The sequence below is a fragment of the Python bivittatus genome, unplaced genomic scaffold (genome assembly GCF_059951505.1).
Source record: "Python bivittatus isolate LINGU-HERP-01145 unplaced genomic scaffold, Pbiv_v1 ctg000070_np1212, whole genome shotgun sequence".
NCBI lineage: Eukaryota > Metazoa > Chordata > Lepidosauria > Squamata > Pythonidae > Python > Python bivittatus.
Window position 1 is genome coordinate 7,336,741 of NW_028277034.1, and position 21,612 is coordinate 7,358,352.

At 36.4% G+C, this 21,612-nt stretch overlaps 1 protein-coding gene across 12 annotated transcripts in view; it reads left to right on the forward strand.

Moving 5' to 3' along the window:
* Positions 1–21,612, forward strand: part of SORBS2 (sorbin and SH3 domain containing 2) — a 187,169-nt gene that overhangs the window by 133,731 nt on the left and 31,826 nt on the right. For 8 of the 12 annotated variants that reach the window (XM_088131516.1, XM_088131524.1, XM_088131537.1 and 5 more), the window contains 4 exons: positions 5,964–6,047; positions 8,251–8,307; positions 13,520–13,569; positions 15,926–16,113. In XM_088131516.1, coding sequence (XP_087987642.1) covers positions 5,964–6,047; positions 8,251–8,307; positions 13,520–13,569; positions 15,926–16,113 — 379 coding nt within the window. Of the gene's footprint in view, positions 1–5,963; positions 6,048–8,250; positions 8,308–13,519; positions 13,570–15,925; positions 16,114–19,606; positions 21,173–21,612 lie in introns of all 12 variants that reach the window. The other 4 variants (XM_088131584.1, XM_088131556.1, XM_088131576.1 and 1 more) reach the window with 3 other exon arrangements.

Genomic DNA, 21,612 nt, shown 5'->3' on the forward strand with positions numbered 1-21,612 from the left:
AATAGAGGAGACGCTTAACTTACTGATCTGGCTGAAGTCAGCAAATTCATCGAAGCCTGAATGGATTCGTGCACAGTCAAATCTTGGAGAATGCAGCTGGTGGAATGGTGGTACAATCCACCTTGTGTTTATCAGAGGGAGGGGAAGAATATTTTAGAATGTCTGTCTGTTGCAGATCTCACATTCTTTCTCTGTGTGTATACATGTTCACACATACAGACCTACTTACATATATATATATCCATATATGCAGATACACAGACATGCACAGATACATATCACACATGCTCTCTCAAGATTGAATCTCTGAATCCAGCTCATCTTTGAGTTCAGCAAATCACATGTTTTATGGAAGAATTGGAATATTGATTTTCTGGAACACATGTTACATGAAGTCAGTATTCCCATCTCTGAACACATATACACGCACACACATCAGAAAGAAAGGAATAGCTGTGCAAGAGAGGTCTCCAGTCTTTGCCAGCTGCAACACAAGTGGAACCTAGTGGCTGTAGAAGAGAGTCAGTCTTATAGTAGACCTGCTAGGCCACTGAAGCAAGTTGCCAACTCCAAAGTCTCTCCTGTGTGTGTTGTGGATTGTCCATGAGGGAGATCTGATGCCAACATAAGATGCCAGAACACCTTGTCTCAGTGCCAGCCTGCCTCAGTAACAAGCTGGCCACAAAATGGAGATTCACTTGTCAGGACATGTCCTTGGCAAATGGTTAGTAGGGTGTCTTCAATCTGGGTAAATGAACCCTATAAGATACACAGGGCTGCTGTTGAAAACCACTATTCTATATAATGATTTATTGCATAACATCCTCTACTGTGTAGTTCATCCTATGTAATGTTTAGAGATTATTAAGGAAAGTACTTTCCTGCCTCTTGTGATATGCAAAGGAATGATGACAATGAATCATGTCTAAGTGGGGGATCATGCCGTGCATCTTGCAATGTTCAATTCCATGCAATTGCAATTACATTTCTACTTTTCAATATTTAATGAGATGTAGTCATTCGGTAAAATTGCTTAACTTCATCTCAGCATTAACTTTCACTGGGCTAATTCTGGTAGCCATTTGAGAAACCAAACTTCATCTCCAAAGCCTGCTAATAAAATGTTGGATGAGTGAGATGAGATTTTGGCATAGGTTACACAACTTTTCTTGGACATAAATCCACAAACATTTGCATCAATTTACATTTCAGTGACCTCTGTTTGCGCATCTGATTAATTTTTAGAATCTGGGCTTTGTTTCAGTGGTGGAATCCAAACAAACTGAACTAATTAGCCATTTTAATGATATGCAGGCTTTCCTGGGCTTAGAAATTTGGTGGTTATTGCCCAGGATGGTATTTACAAAACGTTTTATCGGAGTTGGAAGGGGGGGGCGCTCTTGTTGGCATTTCTACAGTAGAATTTGTGTAATGTGAGATGAGCCTTTTAAAAATGTTTTCAACTGCAAACAGTTCCCAGATGGTGAATAAAGCAGAATCAGAGAATAAATTGGGATTTCATCCATTTTAAGAAACATTTTATGACTATCTAGATTCAGTAAATAGCACTTCCAGCAAGCAAAATGAGATCTAACCTTATGTCCTATTGCAAGTTATTATTCTAGTCCATACTTACCCTGCAAATATCAGTCCTGGCAATCTGACTCAAAATTACACAGGGAATTGCACAGCTGCTTGTCCGTTTTTCATGAAAAGCACCAGGAGGTTGTGAACTTAATCAGAAAAATAACGAAGCACGCTAGCCAGATGTATAGCCATTTTCCCTCTGGCTATCTTTCCAGCCAAAATATTCTCCCATCAGCTTTTCTAAATTAGGGGAAAAAGTATATATCCTCTAACTAATTTAACCTTGACCCATGGGATTCTCTTGGTTTTACTCAAATTAAGCTTGGAAGTACAGTTGCCAAGTATTGTTTAGTCCAAGCATTTTCCCTGTTGTGAAAAGAATGAATAATTATGTTTTAAAGAATTATGATCTTATACAATATTTATGGTCTTCCATGAATCATTTTCTTTTGGACAGTTTCTAAATCAATTAACGAGAATGGAGAATTTAGAAGTCTCCATTATATGAGTAATGTTAACTGTACAACAGTCTATTTGCATAAAAATTATAGAGGGTATAATTGGTTGTGATTTTGTTTTGTTGGCATGCTAGTTGTGACACAGCATGAGCTAAAAAGTTACTGGAAAAAATGTACAGCTGTTTTTCTCCTGTAATGGTCACTTTCTCACAATTGTTGGAAGCTTCATTTTACACATCTCCATCAGTTCTATTCTTTAATTATTCCGTTAATGTAGCAAAATAAATCTGTTCTGTACACCACAAGTAGTATTTGGGATACTACTGAGCAATTGGCAGCCTCAGCCTCTTAATCACTGCACTCTGCCATTATTAAAAATTATTTTTATTTGAAACAGAACAGGAAATATAGGCATTTAAATAAATTATGAATACCAGGAGAACCTGGACTTCTCACTGATTAGCCCCAGTTGATCATCATCTTCTTGACTTTTTTTCATCATTTCCAATTCTCCTAGCATTTCATCACCATCTGCATCTTGTTGGCCTGCTAATTCTTATTCCCTTTCACACCTGCACAAATGCACACAAACACACACACATACTCACTACTTACAGGCAGGGTTGCCTTCATGAAGGGAACAAAATCTTTTGATAGCTGATCTGGATAAAGGTCTCTCTTCTTAGCCTTTGTCCACTATTTCTGTCTTCATTATTGTTGCATATAAGAATATGTACAGCTATATAATGTACAGTTCATCTGGTTAGTTTCTGTTTCACAAATGTGTACAATACATTGATAATACAAATGTTACATGATAAATTATTTTTCTTGTGAATCTGGATAGAGTGCCTGTCTCAATTTGGGACAGTTTGTGAGATCAACAGCACATGTGATGCAAATAGATTTAGTTACTGCAGAAGAATGGATGAATCTTCAACAACCCTAAGTATACTATTTCATAATTTCCTACCATCTTTATCTCTGGAAAATATATGCATGGTTTTTTTCCAGACACATCAGAAAAAAAACACCTCTTCCTAGAATTTTTCTAGAATTACCTTTCCCAAACTAGAATAACCCTCTAGAATAATTTTTACTCTCTAGCTGGATTGTAAATCCAAGAATTTACACCAACATGATAATTAGTCTTGTTTGTTAGGAATTTGGTAAACTGTAATCCAACACATCTAGAGGGTATCAGCATTCATAACATAAACAGTATGATCAAGCTTTAAGCTCTCAAGACAAATTTAAAGTCCAGATTTATTGATGTGCATGTTCTGCATTAATTTAAATGGGGGAGCATCACTCATAAATAATATAAGACTGAAGTGGGGACAAATCTAGCTGTTTTATTGTTGGGTTGGGTTGGGTTGGGTTTGCTTGCCTTTTTTTTTCTTTTCCCTATAGTGATGCAGGAATTCTCCTGCTACCCGATAGTCTAGCTCCCTTCATTTTTTTTTTCTAAGACCAGAAAACATCTTCCCATTTCATAGGACATTTGGATATTGTTGATAGATGATTCAAAAATAGGAGTTTGTCTGTCCCTCCAACCTACCTCTTATTAGCTCTACAACCCAAAGCCTCTTTTGCCTGTTCTGTTCAAATATGGTCCTTCATAGCCTCTCCTATCAGTTGTTATGTAGGATTTCCATTGTCTACTTCTAAGAACAGCCATTGAAGATAAATAAATGTTACTCTTCCAATCTTAGGAACTCTCAGAAGCCTTTGACCGGCAAATATTTGCTATTAAATATATATCCACTCAGGTCACTGGGACACTGCTCCAGCAGGTACTGGCTGCCCAGTGTTCTGATGCACACTCCCTTACTTACAGCCATTCCCAGTCTTGCTTTGTCTTTGTGCTCCTCAGCAGGCAGTGGTCTCTCCCACAAGCAAAGGTATTTGGTGCTCTCTTGCTTAAACATGCAGGATGCTGCTCATGGTGATGGTGATGGCCGGTGAAGAAACAATGGGAAGAATAAGAATAACAGGTGAATAAAAATGAAAGAAAAGTTAGAGGATTTTGATAAAGTCCACTAACTTTTCAGGGATTGAGAAGGATATTAAGAGTTTTCATAGTGGTGCCTGGACATATGCTCTGGTTTGGTTTAACTAGGTTGCTGCTGTTTTTGTCCTTGATTCATGATACCTGCAACAGTTGTTCTCCTGCTGTATTTATATTCTGGTAAGGGAAGAGCAGGGCAAAAGCATTGCTGATCTTGCTTCATTTATTATTATTCTGTTTTTTCCATGGCATTGTCCTTCAGATGGGAGGAAACATGTTTAGAGCAATTACATCATCATCATCATCATCATCATCATCATCATCATCATTATTATTATTATTATTATTATTTTGAGGGGGACTGGAAATACCTTTTAGCATTCAGGAGGAATAAAACACTTCTAACACCTGCAAGGAGTAAGAGTCAGCAGTTGCCATTCCCATCAGCATTCAGGAAAATGTATTAAGTAGCCAAGAAAAGAAGAGAAAACTATTATGAAGTCATGCCATCAGTCAGCAGTTGTGACAAAGTGGAACATCAGCTATTCCTGCACTTTTGCCTGTGCATAGAATATAGGATGGAAGGTGCTACAGTATTTAATATTTGTGCTGCTTCGAACATGAATCATGTTGTCAGAACTCTCTTAACTTTCAATATAAATTCTCTGTCTTGAAAAGCGAAGTTCAGCCTCACAGTTATAGACGTATTCCAGCATGTAGCTCCCAACCTACAAAAGGCTCAGAAAACAGAACACCTGTTTCTTGCTGCCCTCTGCCGTCCACTGAGAGGGAAAAAAAACACTGACATGCCCCAAATGCTAGATCTTTAAATTGTATATTTAAAGATGCTCTAAAAAGAGAAATATAGCTCACAACTCTAAATAACACACAAGAAGCCTGACTGAAGATAAGGAATTGAGCTTGCAGAAACCTCCTTTCAGCTGCCATTGCTTGCTTCATGAATTATCAGCATTAGAGGCAAATCAGGGAGCTGGAGAAATGCTATTTAATTGGCAATAAAAGATATTGTGTATTACATTTTATACCATCCTTCCTCCATGAAGAAAATCAAGTCTGAGTGAGGTTTGAAATATATTCAGTATAGGTTCTAATCTCAAGCATGTTGGAGAATGGATTAGTTCTGATATACTTTTGTAAGGGGATTTATAATGGATATCTAGGTTTATTTTCAGTCGTTAAACTGTTGGTAAGCACTAATTGAGTGGCTGAGTATCATGTAGTTATCCTGAACACTGTGTGTGGCTCCTCTCTTTCCATCCTGCTTTTTACAAGTACACAGAACCACTTTCCACACAGAGGACCCATCAGTATTATGGGGAGATTTTTTTTTTTAACTTTGGCTCAAGGTTTAGAGATGTTTGAGTGGTTGTTATACTACTACTATATGCTTGGCTTTAAAATGTAGAATTAACACACTTTGCTTGGGTGGTCCAAGTAGAGCTCCAAATCGTGTCCATCTAATTATCACCAGTTGTCTAACATTTGTAACACATTCTAAAAAGGAAACAATTTATTTTTTAAAAAAACATGAGAATCTTTTATTACTCGTATATCCATAAAAGTCCATAAAAGTTACAAGAATTGCATAATAAAACTTATATGTTTTTTTTTATTTTAAGTACATTGCATTTTTTGTAGTGTGTGCATGCACCACAACTATTTGGAGGACAGGCTGGAAAGGAGGAATCCAGTCAGTGTGTGACAACTCTCAGATCAAATCTCATTTCACCATGAAATCCCCCTTCTCCACTCCTTTGTTTTTGTTCCACCTTCTTCCCTTCCTATTATGCATGTTTAATGTTGGTATGTCATCAGAGTGACATCATTTCTGACACTTTCATCAGTGTGTGCCTTTTCCTTCCCTTTTTCCTTCACAACTGTTCCAGACTGATCGCATAAATCCAGATGACATAGATTTAGAAAATGAACCCTGGTATAAATTCTTTTCAGAACTGGAGTTTGGACGTCCGGTAAGTGAGGCTAGAATACTAATATATCAGTTTTAGGAATTGGACCAATTCACACATTTCTCGAGTAAAAACCCTAGATTCTGAAAGTGCATTCAGAAAGGAATAATTACTGCAATTGTATTTGGAATATATGTTTCTGTGTTGCAGGTGTCATATATAAATTTCATTGGTGGGGTGGGGAGAGTTCCTATAGGGATGCTTAAGAATAGCTCGATGGTGGTTCACTAATAAACTACTTCTTATATGTTTGCTGAAGAAGCTTTTTAACTTTACAAGAAACTGATAATAATCAATTCTTTGGACTGAGTGAGCATTCAAGCTACATACTAAAAGCTAGACAAATAGCACCTTGTGTTACTAGCTATCATCTAATTTAGATTTAACAGAGAATAATTATTACTATAGTCTAGTGCAAAGTTATATGGAGTCTTGCCCTGCAGAAATAAACCAAAATTTAAAGAGAATAAATATTCACTCTCTGAAAAGAAACTCTTCTTTTTTTGGTATTATCAAGCATCAGCCCTCCACTTTTATTATCTTTCTAGATATAAATAGAATACACAATGCCATTGCCATCTGCAGATTTTGTAGAACCCATTGCCATTTGGTATACAACTGCCTTGTGCTTCTGTGATAGCACTGCTGTTATGAGGTGTGAAGGAAACTATTAGCACCAAAAATGTGCAATTTTTTGATGGATGTTAAGCATAAGCTGCCCAGGTTTGAGGGCAAAACTATGAAACAGCACAGCTGCTAGAAGCTAGGACAGTTCTGTGTATCAGGAATTGTTGAGGAACAGGTCTCAAACTGAACTTAGGTACTCCTCAGTCCTCTGTGGGAAGGTAATAAGACCAATTTTTGGTCGCATTTTCAGTAATGCTTACTGAAATAATAATGCTTACAATAGCCAGACAATCTTGAATTTGGAAAGTTACATAATTATTTCTTGTGATTCATAATCATAACACAAGATGTTACAGAGAAGCCCTCCATCATCCTTCCGCTTTGTCCATCTACCACCAAACTAAGCAAGAATCTCGCACAAATTCAGCTTTCTTAGCCATAAAGAGAAAAATCCAATCAGAACAACACTAACAAATATGAAAGCTCCCTTGGGAACCCTACCAAAAGAAATAGATGCCTATTTCTCACAAACGAAAGATAACTTTGAACAGTCATTAACGACTCATCTTTTGACAGTTTCATTGTTAATTGTCTACCAAAGACCTTTCAATTTCTCAAAAGCTGCTGCTTCCTCTGCAACAACCATCTCAGTGCAACCTGTGGCCAAACTAGGTATTCTGGTAAATTCAGCCTCTACTGGAAATCACAGCAAAGTTCTGCCTTGCACTTTTCTGTATCCTTACTTATTACAATCACCCACCTATCTCTGCCCCCTTTATATAAATGGCTTCCATGTATCAGGAAGATAAGGGATGTTCTTCTAGACATTACAGAGAGGAATGGGGAAACATATTCTCAGTGCTATTCTGATGATAGCTGTCCATTTACTTTGGTCTCTGGATCTCAGTGTACTTTGACCCTAAATCTCAAACATACCATTTCCAGATATGTACTGTAACAATTTGCTATGTTGAAGGAATTATTTTAAGCAGTTACGCTCTATTCTTTATTTTCCAGCAGCCTAGCCTAATTATACTAGTATTTTTTATCTGGTCTTGGAAAGAGGTGTTTGTTACAATTCACCCCATGACCTGAAATACATTCCATCATGAGTGCTTCCATGCCAGACCCAACTTCTCTTCAGGTCTAACCCAGTGAATGAAGACAATCAGAATAGCGGAACGTGGATTGTTTGTATCCATAATTTCCCAGAAAGCATCAGCCTCACTCAAAACACAGCAAAGCCTCAAACAGGATCAAGTGATTATATTCTCTCCTTCCCCGCCCCCATCATTCTTCCATCTTTCCCAATTTAATGCTGTTGGATTTGGGGATGTTGTGTTTTCCTTTTGTTTTTTACCTAAGGCTTTACTAACAGTGGAAGGTTTATTAAAATAGTTGGTTAGCTACTATCACATATTCTTTACCTGAGTCTGATCCTCCCATTTTGTTGCATTTTACCACTCTTGTAATCTGTCAACACTCAGTTTCTAACTATGTCACCTTCTCCACATGTTTCATTCCTTGCTGCCATTGATTCTCCTCCATTTCATCTCGCAATTCTGCTTATATGATGCAGCCTCCTAAAAAGCTTTTGGATTATGTTCAAGACAATCCTCCAGGTCTTTCCAAAGAGGTAAATCAGCATGTTTCTTCTATAGATGGTTAAATTTGGGAAAAACATGAATATTGAAGTCATGAATTTTCTCTGGTTTAATTGCTAGTATATTCTGTTCACCTACATATTATTCTGCAAAACTCCTTCTAATTATACAATTATAACTTTGTTCTTTTTTCTAGCGCATACACAAATGCCCAGCTACAATGCCAGAAATATGAAATATCTTTCAATGAGAACATAACAGCGCTCTTCTTATTTTATTTATTTATTTACAGAACTTACACTATTATCTCATATAATAATCCTGGGTGGCTCACAACAATCAATAAAAACAAGGATAAAAACAAAATCACCCTTTCCCCAGGCACCAGACCAAACAAACTCCCAGCTCAACCCAGTTTATCACAAGACTTTGACTTCGGCAACACTTTTGAACAGAAAGAATATAACAATTACCTTTGCTGAATGGAAGGTAATTTGGGATAGAAAAATCCTCATTTCCATAACCATCTAACAATAAGCATTGCTGCTGCACTAGGAGATGGGAAACGGGAGGGAAATGACAAATGATAGGTGTTATTAATCTGTTTTCTGCTATTTGAACAAAATACTACACTGGGACATTAGAGAGACATGAATTTAAGGCGTCATGTTATGTCTACTCATTAATCTAGCCGTACATTTGAGGTTCCATCAGGGTGTATAAACTACCTACAGTAATCTGCTGGGAATTGGGAGAGTGGATTACTAATTCCAAAAGTCTTAATACTGGTTTAGAATCCAAAATTGATATAACCAGAAGAGAATTAAGAATTTAAAAGTAATATAAAAATGAATTTATGATGGATTCCACAAACTTTATCTTTATTTTCTGCAATGATTTTAGATACTCAGTGGTTCACATCTTTTGGCTGGCTTTACTAAGTTATGGAAAGTTTCTAGACACAAGGACTTTTTTCCCTCTGTGTGTGTGTTAGTCCCTATAATTTGAAATGCTTTAGGGCCTATCTTGTATCTGGAGTGATAACTTAATTTACATCTGATTCTACTCATGTTTTTTAACAAAGTATACTTGTGGCAATTTAAACATCAGAATAATAAAGGATAAAAAATGGAATATAGTCTAAAAATAAAAAATAACAGAATAGGTATAGCACTTTAAAACAACAATTTCACAATAATTTACCTGTCTCCAATTGTCTATGCCTGTCTGGTAAAATCTTACACTCTTGTGGGACCCAGGAGGCATTCCTTCTCTGTCACTGGATCTTCCATCTGGAATAGCATTTTCCCCAAGGTCCATGCAGCCCAACCCTGCCTTCTTCTAGAGAGCTTTGAGAACCTGGCTTTTTCCACAGGCAGTGGTACAGGACAGAATATCATGTGAGCCCACTACTGAGTTTGAACTGTTTATTGTTAATTGTTGTGGATTCCTCCCCACCCTGCCCCCAGGCATGCCCATTCCTAGTCTTAATTTGTCTATATTGTTATTTTTAACCTTTTTAAGCCTCCCAGAGTTATGTACAAATGGATAGTCATAGAAATCAAATCAATAAACAGTTCAAAAACATTGCATCTACAAAGAAATAAGAACTTACTGTAGATCCAGAACATCAGGATTGTGGGAGTCTTAATGAAGATACTGAAAGACCTTATTTAGTCTACAATGGAAAAGTTATAGTACAACTTTTATTGATGACAAATAAAATACTTTTGTAATGAATACATTTTATTGATTACTAGAAGTATCTAAGTTAAATGCAGCCTAATTATCTTCAGAATACTAACCATAGTTGCTGCACAGTGATGCTTCACTGCAATTTAACTTGCCAAATTTGAAAAAGGAGATAGCATTTCTCCAATCTTTTTTGTTTTTTAGTTTGGATGTTTTGATTATTATGGAACGTTGATCTTTCTGGCATCAGGTGAATTAGTTTTCCTTAAAAACTCAGCATTTTTAAAGAACCCAAATCAGTTTTCTTCAATAGTATTGCACAGTTTCCATTTGCATACCCAAGAAATAAAACTAATAGGTGTGTTACGTCTCCAGTAGATTTCATATACCTCTATGATAATAAAACACCTTCAATATATATCTGGATAATGAGGAACATCTTAAGCCATTTTGGTCGTCTTTCTATAAAGTACTTCTTCACAGACTATGTTCTTCAGGCTTTCCAACTGCATGTCTGTAATTAGCTTACAGAGCAAAATATGCACCTTTATTGGGCAGTTTAGAGAGTTAAGAGCAATTTTCAGGGTGGATCTTGCTGATATTTTCTGTCCATCTGAACCCAAGAATACCAACTCACTCTGCCTAAAGCCAGTCTTGTCTACTGGATATCCCTGAAGCATACATAGGAGAGATTTTCACAAAGAATTCCAAGAGGCTGGTGCACAAAAGCCAAAATGGAAAGAAAATGATGAACTCAGCTTCTATCCCATATAAGACAAGCATTTATCATCTGGACTCTTTATGTAAACTGCAATAGTCAAAGAATGAATTTGAGAACTTTGTATTAAAAGGCCTACTAATATGTATAATGGTCTTTCTAATAAAAGTACTAAATTGAGACTGTGTTCATGAGCTCTTCATGAGCTCTTCTTAAAGGCTTGTGTTCCAAATTCTTTTTTTAATAGTTGATTTTGCCTTTTAAAAACGGCTAGGTTTAGTGTATATTTCTGAAAACCCAGTCTGACCAATGTCTACCTGCGTGCTACAATTTGAATACAGAATTACATTCTCATACATCTTCTGCAGATACAATTTGCAGAGTAATGCTGAATAAAGTCCAAAGAATTTCATGCAAATAAAAAACAAATATTCTTGGAGATGTGTGTAATGCAATTATAAAATACTTTCTCTGCAAATTTTACTGCCATTATCTTCTTATTTAATGCTGTCTAACTTTGCTTAAATCTGTTTCAAAACTAGTTCCCTGCTAATATAGAAATGCTTTACTCCATAACTTGGTACACTTTAAATTAACCTGAACTTCTTTTCAATGTTGATCATTTAGTTTTCAAACAAATTTCATGAAATATATTCACATTTTTTTAAAAAAAAGCAAATTTCTCTTCTTATTACTATTGCCATTATTTTATTTACTTATTTCTTTGTTGTTGTTAATATATTAATATAGCCATATTGATATTTTTCACAAAGTGTTTCTGGGTTTATAAAGGGAATTAGAGCTATCCTACCAGGCAAAGTATACAGCCCGTTCAACTGGCAGAGATTATATTGCAGCCTCCTGAACTTTCCTTTTTAATAGAAAAGGGGAGTTCCACACCCCTGAATTTGCCTGTCTTAGGTGCAATAGTGGACATTCTCCTAACCCAAGCAATGAAGTAACATTTGTCAGTCCATACTGCTTCTATTGGTAGAATCGCACTGAAATCATCTTTGTCCTTTGCCTCAAATAAAATGACTTAGACCACCCTGAGAGGAAATAATGTTTGACAGTAAGATAAATGTGTATGTCAAGAAATACCTATGCTAAGAGTTTGTTTTCAGATATCAACTTATGGGTTGTTTTACTAGGGAAGAACTGTAGCTCTGCTGTAGAGTGTAAGTTTTGTCTTAAGAAGTTTAATTCCTAGCACCTCCAGTTAGAAGGAGCAGGTAACAAGTGATAGAAGGGGAAATCCTGCCTCACAGAAACCCTGCAGTGTTGTTGCTAGCCCTGGTGGACAGGACTGGGATACAGTTCACCAGCTCCCACAGTAAAATTCCAGTGGTTTTCTGCACAAATGCAATGCAATACTGGTTTAGGGGCTGTAATGCAATTTAAAGCAATGTCTTTCTATATGTTTTCCACAATGCTTTTGCTTTTGTACAAAGAACAGTACAGGTTGTCCCTGGGTTAAGAATCCCCGGGTTACAGACACCCATAGTTAAGGACAGAGCCTATTGTAGCAAAATTCGAGTTAAATATACAATGGTTTGAGTTCATTACACAATACTACTTGTACAATATTATACAGTAATACTTCCGTCTTACATACAAATTTGGCTTAAGGACCTTGGGAACGGAACTCATTTTTAAACTGGGGACTATCTGTAGTTCAGAGTTTGAAATTTTGATTGTGATTTCTCAAATAATCTCTGAAATGACATGACCTGAACATAAAATATGTGTACCGTGAATGACACAGGTGGTTTATGTATATGACAAGCTGTCCCTGACATGAGATTCTTCTTTTTCCAACCCCTGCTAGTTATATAGATAGTCCTCACCTAATGATGGTAACTGGGACAGCAACTCTGTCACTAAGTGATGCGGTCGTAAAGGGTAATGTCACATGACCGCTCTGACTTACAATGGCAGTTGTGGCAGTTCCAGTTGCTGTTGTTAAGCAAATCCCACATAGTCATTAGGCATGACATCATGTGATTGCCATTTGCAACCTTCTGCTGGCTTCCCCATTGACTTTGCTTGTCAGAAGCTAGCAGTGAAGGTCACAAATGGTGATCACGTGATTGTGGGATGCTGCAACTGACATAATTACAAGCCGGTTGCCAAGCGCCCGAATCGCGATCATGTGAATGGGGGATGCTGCGATGGCCGCAACTATGAGAATCAGTCATAAGCTTCCTCGTTCAGTACTGTCGTAACTTTGAATGGTTGCTGAACAAGTGGTTGTTAAACAAGGACTACCTGTATATATATCTATTCCAAGTTTTAACAACTGCTAATGCTGGATTAAAAATGGTTGTTACTAAAGTCTGAATTTATATTGACAAGTTTAAAGTATTTGCATTCCCATGTATCACTTTAATTTCACTCCTGTTGCAAAGCAAAATCTTTAAGTTGGGGAAACCAAATTGTGTGCTTAAGATGAAGTTTAAAAGGTCAACAAATGGCATTGTAAATTACAGATGTTTAAGCTATGTTCGCAGAGAATTTCCATCTTGATTTGACATTAATATTGTGGCAAGTAATACCTTGTAATTTTTAATTACTGTTTTTTCATTGATACAGTTTCCAATACTATACAATATAGGGATATAAAGTTTAATTTGGGAAACTGACTGAAAAAAATGCTGCTGGACATTAGGTCCAACATTAAAAACAGTGTTTGAAATGAGCTTTGATAGCTACCTAAATTTTAATTACATAGTTAATAATACTAATGTTTTTGAGAGTCTTCAAACAGTCAATATATAATGTTTTGTTGTGAATATTTTTGGAATTCAATATAAGATGCTTGTTTATTTCTTCAGACCTCTTTATATTACGGTCCAACAGACAGAGGCATGGACAGACCTTCTAGGTAAGAGAAATCAAATATATAAATATAAGTAGGAAGAAAAAAGCTCTTTCAAATTGTGAAAAACCTCTTGCTTATCCTGATGGAATGTGGAATTTTGGAATAAAGAAACATTATGCATGCCCCAGAATTTATCTTAACAACTAGTTAAGGTCAATTCTGGGGCATGCATAATAATTCTTTATTCCAAAATCCCCCATTCCATCCATCCTTAGAACAGTTCTTATAGTATATGCTTGGATTTTTTTTTCCTTACAGAAAGATAATTCCATGTCCCTCTTTAGGTTCAAGCACAGTGTAGACTTGAGGCTTCCTACAAGGATTCTCACCCTTGTACAGCTCCAATAACTTCCTTGTGCCATTTTCTCTTTGAATTAAACATAATTTGTCCCCATGTGCTATGGGATGAGAGTTCCCGACCATCCTGTATCCTCTGTCATTTTCAGAAGATTCTGTAAAGGGAGTGTGATGACTGGATGGTGGAACTTCCAGTCAAAGCATGGCAACACAGTGTATATCCCCCCAATTTATATTTCAGAGGGAGGAGGGAACTGAGGGGAGATGGGGTTGGGAACTGTAGGGGGAAGGACAGATCTGGGGAAGGCTCAGAATCCTGTTCTGGAAAAACCTCCATCTATCAGAGAGCTAGAGTTATGGATAGAATTAGAGCCAGGGAAGGTAAATATTAACAGATGATAGATAGATTGCAACCAGTTCACTTAGTATTACAACATATTTTAAATAATTTAGGAAAAGTTAATTTGTTTCTTTGTGTAAATGTTAACAAAGTGATTGTGCCATCATATATCTTCCCCACATCCTACCTAGTCATACAAAAACAAAGCAGAAAAGCAAAAGAATTTCTCAACCAGCAAGAGCTTGCTGATAGCAGCAAGACCAATAAATCTCCCAGAGTTAATGGGATTTTGCTTTAATTTTTAATAGCAAAAAGTTAACAAGAAAAGGGACCCACAATAGAGACATTACACAAGAGTGGGCAAATAGTTTACGATCAGTATAATATTGCATGCTTTAGAAATGCCAAACTTTAAATAAAAGAATATAAGTAAGTACTGCTGTTAATTATGGTAGTAATGTATTAATATGAACTTGAATTCAACTAAATGTATTTAATCCAGATATACATTTTGGTGCAGCCTTCCTCAACCTGGTATCTTGCAGATATGTTGGGATTACAACTCACAGTTCTGGGAATCTTAGTCTTTACATTGATTCATGTATGGAGGGGCCATGTTGGGCGAGAATGTTTTGACGTGTAAAGCAAAATAAAATAAAATATGAGTGATAACATTCAGAAATCCTAATTTACATTCCTAGCAAATTAGCAACAACGGTTCATATTTATAGAGATACTATGAATCCATATTAGCTTTGATTTGCTCAAGACAAGAACATTCTTGTCCCTGCAAAGCAAAGAGAAAGAAAGATGACTAGGTAGTATATGTAGCACTAGAAGAATTATTTATGTCACACTTTGGATATGTTATTTTTCTACAAACGCATATGTGTGTTGATGTAAAGCAGGCAAACATTCATAAACATGGTTTAAGAAGGTGCCATTCTTCCATTCTTCTCCAACGTGGTTTTCTTTTCACTGTCTGACAGAGTAAAGAGTAGCATGGAACTTCTACATATAAAATGCCATTTATCTCTGTTTTTAATGACCATATGTTTTTACACTGGTCTGGTTGAAATGGGTTTCTATTGTCGCTTTGAAATAAAATATTTTGTATACTGATTTTAAATGCTTTTTATTTCCAATTTTTATTCTAAACAATGGCATAAACATTTTAAATAAGCAAACAGGATAGCTAAAATGTGGAATGCTTCATTTTCTATCTTGGTGTAGCTTCCTCTTAGGGTTCTGTTACCCTTCTGTCACTTATTTATAAATAATATTGCATCAGAACAAACACTGCATTTTTGTATTCTTGCTAGACATTGTAGTTTTGGAAATTGTAGGGTAGATTTTCAGAACTAGCGTAGGTAGTAATTTTCACAAGTGGATGTGATTAAGACTTCAAGACACTACTTGGCCACCTCTTAAGGAAAGCAAATACTAGAACCTTTCCCTTCATCCTGAAGAATTTCACAAACATGTTCTTTTCACTGAAAAAAAAAAAAAGATTAAAACAAGGCAGAAGAAAAAAGGCAGAATAAATTTTTAACACAGTACTGCTAGAGAGCATGAAGTATGTGTGACATTTTTGACATAGCTAAATTTCTTATTTAATTTGACTTTTAGTATTGGTACTGTATGCTAATGAGCTTAACTATTTGCTCACTGCTAAGGAGACCTTTTATAGATGTGTTTCTACATTATTATTTTCTTCCCCAGTTCTGCAAGTACTGCAAGTGATTACAGAAAAAGAAGGAAGTCAGAGCCTGCGGTAACTCATCAGAAAGTCCACACAGATCAGAATGCAAATCGTTCCACTCTTGGTCGTACAGATACACAGAGCACCTATTCAACACTTCGGAAGCCTGTTACAACCTCTTCTCCATCTTCTCCGTCAAGAGCAAAAGGTAAGAAATGAACACAAGCAGGAATAATTATTCATGAATTACAAAATAAGCAGGAATAATTAATTATTCATGAATTACAAAACAATATGAACGGATTCCAAATGCTACTTGACAATCAAAATTCCCCACTCCAATTTGCAAAGGAGGAGAAATCCAGTATTTATATTCATATTAATCTCCTAATCTAGAAATGTCAGAAAGTCATATGAAGATTTCGTAGCCTTTTCTTTTTTAAAAAAAAAAGCTGATTAAAAGCTTAAAAAAACTTAAAAGTTGATTAATTATTCTTCATCAGCTAAGTTGAGATAAGACAGGGCTTGGTGGCATTTATCCTCCCAGAAATAATTTTATCTTTTAAAGTGTGATTGTCATACACCACTAAATCAAGACATAAATCACAAACATAAATGTGCCCAAAGGAAATGAAGTCTGTATACCTCCTAATGTTTAGTAAATGAATTATCCCTTTTTAATAACCGAATAGGAAATTGAATTACTGTCTGTGGCAAATGTTTATGGGAAATGAACTATTAACACAGGCCAGTTCGGGTGGTTTAGTAAAACCTTCCAGCTATGCACTCAGTAAGGGTTTATTTCTGCCATATACTATTTCAGCAGTACTTTCATGTCTTACGTATATGCTAATGTTTCCTGGTTATTGTAATATGTTCCTATAGCACCAGAAGTGTTTCTTTTGGTTCCCCACACCCTTGCAATGCCACCATAATGATTCAAAATTTTACATTGACAAAGGCAGCCATGTACCATTTACCCAATTGGAATATGACTTTTTTTCCCCAAATAATTACCCAAGGGTGTCTGCAGGGTATGGTTTTAAAAAAAAGCCAAGATGACCATAACAGCGCAATTGAAGCTCCACCTGACTTTTTAGGTGTGTCACTTTGATTGCACCATCATAGCTGCCATCTTGACTTTTTGGACCAGACTAATGCAGACATCCTCGTAATTGTGAAATGGGGAAGGGAGAGTAAAGATTATCTTAGAGTTGCTGAGAAGAATAGACAAGACTGTTGAAGATAAACAAATGGGTGAAGATTAGCCGTTGTGTGGGAGAGGCTGTTTGTCTGTGGAATTAGTCTTTGTTGTAATACCTAAAAAGACCTTTATTTTTTCTTTTCATCCTTATTTAGGTACATCTGTTTGCCCTAATTCCATCCAGCTTTGTTCTCTCTATCCTTTTTCCTTCTTGTCCCTTTCCCAACACAGCTACCCCTCCCCTTTAACCCATTTATATTCTATTTTTTGCTTCTGCCTTCTTTTTTCTTTTTTGCTGTTTATGTTGGAAAGAGGGAGGGGTGTATGTGCACACACATGTAAGAGTACTTTATGGTGAGAGAAGGAACGGTTGCAATGCATATGTATATAGAGGGTCCATTGACTTCATAAATGGGGTCTTTGTTTTATAGGCAGTTAAAAATATAGTATTCAGTCAAATAATATAAATGTAGGTTTTTTTTCCTGGACCTATCTTTTTTGGAGTTTGGCTTCTGGCAGGTATGTGTGTATGTATGTGTGTGCGTGTGTGTGTCTATGTGCATGTGTGTGTACACACACACACACACGTGTGTATCATTTGCACACATTCATTGCAATCTCTAATATAGGTTTCAACTAAAGCTGACAATCCTTGGTTGAAAAAGTGGGAAAGCTAGGCATTGCACATGATTTTTGTCAGTGTTTATGATTTTTTTTAATCTGCTCTTCCTTTGGATTGTCTTCCTTTTGGGTTAAAATGGCAGATGGTTCCCATCTGAAAATACTATATATATGATATAGTGAATGGATCAATACCAGGACCTTTGCATTTTTCTGCCTGAATCTTTATCATTTGTTACAGGGTTTATTTGTGTGTTACTATTTATTTATACAAAAAGCAGCCTAAAATCTGAGGCCTTTAAGATACTTTCTTCTAATTATTATTTAATTACACGCCAATTTAACATTTAACATGTTTCTTTTTTTAATATCTCAGGATACAGAATTAGTAATTAGTATTAATACTGGGTTAATATTATTTTAGGCAAGATGGGATAATTGTATATATTTGCAACATTTTCTATGTAGTATTCCAGAATCTGTGTTAGTGGCTTGGGCAAATAGCACAAGTTAGTATTTGCTGGACATTCTCTACTGTTTCATGCCGCTGGAACAGAAGATTTGTCTACATTCAAATGTTCAAAACGAGGATGCTTTCAAATGTGCAAATATACAGCCTTGGCCAATCTAATCCAGGCAATGGATTCTGGAAAGTTATGGATAGGTGTCTTAAATTCTGCTTTTTCCCAAACTGATGATCTTCAAATCTTGAACGACAACCCCCATCATTCCCATTGTTACCACAATTGTATTCCAGCATGTCTGGAATGCACTTGGTTGGGAGAAGCTGTCCTCAGTTAACTATTTTCTCTTCCCTGTAAATCCATTGATTAAAGTTTTTAGCTTAAAAACTTCCCCTTTGTTCACTATGTTAAATTATAGACATTACCAATCCAAGAGAACAACTAGAGAAAGAATAGAGAAAGGTAAAAACAAAATATCAAGGGTGGAGGAGGAAAGAAAGAGAGTGTGGGGAAAAATGGAAATCAAAGGAGAAACTTAATTTAAAATGGAAAAAACACCAAAGGGGTACAAAGTTATTGTAGGCTACCTATTTTCTAAACTGTTCCAAATTCTTCCAAAGGGGTACGTCTATATCTGGGTTTCTATTAGGCTGTTTTTCTTTTTTTATGTATAATTTTTATTGAACGCTTTTACATAATTAAAAGATAAACAAGAAAAAATATACAAAAGGAAAGCAGAAAAAGAAAGAAGATAAAGGAAAAGGTGCTAGAAACAGTACAGATAAAGAAAGAAAAAGAAAATTTAAAAAGTGGCTTCCAATCTTCTTTATGGCAGTTACAAACTTTTACCATTTCTCCCCCTTTAGAGTTACATTATATAGTTCCCTTCTTCCCATATTCAACCCTTTTAATCAGCAAATCCAGAAATCACCAGTTCATTTTTGTCCATTTTCAGCAATCTATTGGGCTGTTTTTCCATTTTCATTTTATTGCCTGGATCAGATTTCTGAACAGGAGGTACAATTAAAATTTGTTAGTTATCTTACCTTAAAGACTGACAAAGATGATAATGCAGATCCACAGTTTTATATCATGACAGAAATGAAATTGGATGAGGGAGCTTGGATGAGAAATGATTTTCCATTTCAAAAATTTAAAGACATATAGAAGGCTTTTATTATTAGATAACTTTCTATATTAACAGTACAATCTAAAAATTAGCTTGATGGTTATGGTGTGTTTTGAGAATAAATACTATGTAATAATGGTTAACTCTGTGTTAGGAAAATCAACGTGCTTTCCGCCCTGGTTTCTTTCTGGAATGTATTAATTGTTATTTTTCTATCTATTTTTGAATTTGTTAATTTCTGGCAATGTCTCTTTTTCACCATGCTGCTCTGTGGATTATAAAGGTGGGGATATTAGCAAAATATATTCCTCCCTTTCCAGTTATTCAGTCCCCAACCAGAACACCTCAAACGATTTAGATTATTGTAGAAATTACGGGCAGCAATTAGCTGTCCCAAGCGACTCACGAAGAGCCATCAGCTACAAGAATGGCTGGCAAATGGCCCGTCAGAATGCAGAAGTCTGGAGCAGCACTGAAGAAACGTCCTCTCCCAAACGTAAATCTCGCAGCTACGACGACCTACTAGCTGATGATCATTGTCGCTTCTCTGAGACACAGAATAAATCTGAAAGCATGGTGTCTCTGTTATGTGCAGACAATTCCAAAGGTGATTCCTCCCTCACCTGGGCTTCCCCATATTCTTCTGAGAGTCGTGGTTTCAGTCGGTCGAGGGCGCATCTTAGGTCTGCCCATGATGCTCCTGGATTCCTAAAAATGTACAAAAGAATGCACCGCATCAATCGCAAAGACTTGCTTAATTCCGAGGTGATCTGTTCTGTCAAATCCAGAGTGCTACAGTATGAAAAGGAACAACATAAAAGCTTACTACGTGGTTGGAAAGAATCCTCCACTGAGGAGGTGCCGAGGGACATGGTGCCCAATAGAATATCTGAATTTGAAAAGCTAATTCAGAAATCCAAATCAATGCCAAATTTAGGGGAAGAAGCATTAGCAACTGTTAGCCTCCTAGAACCCCCTAAAAATGGCTTTTGTGCAATGAGACGTTTTTCTATTGAATCCTTGCTGGAGGAAGAAAATCAAAATAGGCACACTACTCAGGTGCAAAGGAATTACAAGTCTAAAACCCTTGTGCCAATTCACATTGAAGTCACTAGCGAGGAACCACAAAGATCTCAGATGGACTATTCAGACAGTGACCAAGATGGGGTGGTCTCTGACATGAGTGACTTCATACAGATAGAAGGCTCATCTTTTTGCAGTGAAAGTGATTTTGATCACTTTTCCTTTACATCCTCAGAAAGCTTTTATGGATCAGGCCACCACCACCACCATAAGCATCTTATCAGCTCCTGCAAAGGAAGATGCCCAGCATCATATACACGCTTCACCACCATGCTAAAGCATGAAAGGGCTAAACAGGAAACTACCCCAGAAGATCCTAGACGGCAAGATTCTGATGCCGGCCTCTCTAAAATTGCATTCCTAGTCAGCCCAGTGCCTTTCCGGAGGAAAAAAAATACAATCCCCAAAAAGCAGGCTGAAAAGACTAAATGCAAATCATCTGTCTTTGATGCCCTGGACTCTGCTCTTAAAGATATCTGTGACCAAATCAAAGCAGAAAAAAGAAGGGGAAGCTTGCCTGACAATAGTATATTGCACAGACTTATTTCTGAATTGCTTCCAGACATTCCTGAAAGGAATTCCTCCCTTAAAGCTTTTAGAAAGAGTCCCCTGCGCCAGCCTTTTCATCCACTGCCTCACGATGGTGCTGTTCACTGTCCGTTGTACCAGAATGAATGCAGAAGTTCACCTCTCAGTGCCTCTTATCAAGATGTGGATACTACCAACAACGGCAACCAGGAACATGATAATGCACTATGTTTCCAAGGTGGATTACTTCCTTTTCTCTATGCTTGTGTTTGAGTCATCCACCCTTATCCTTTTCATTTCTAGTTTGTTCCCATTACATATATGTTGTGCACTTTATACAGCCTAGAAATTGTCTGTTGTACTGTAAGTCATAGGAATGAAAAAAAAAATCAGGAAGGGAAAACAGCAACAGTGTACAAAGTTGTGTTTTTCAGACTAGCCAGCAAAGGGAAAAAGTAGCCTTTTGTTATTAGTATTTGAATAGTTACTGAAATAAGAGAGCAGTGATTCATAACAGAAATTAATTTCATACAGTGAAAAAAGATCTCTACTCAAAGAATTGATCTAATTTTCATACCAGTAATTTTTGGGGAAAAAAGTACAAAGATTTCCTAATAAAATATATGGTCACCTAAATATAAGCGTAAGATGAAATCATAATGGAAGAAGCCCATTATT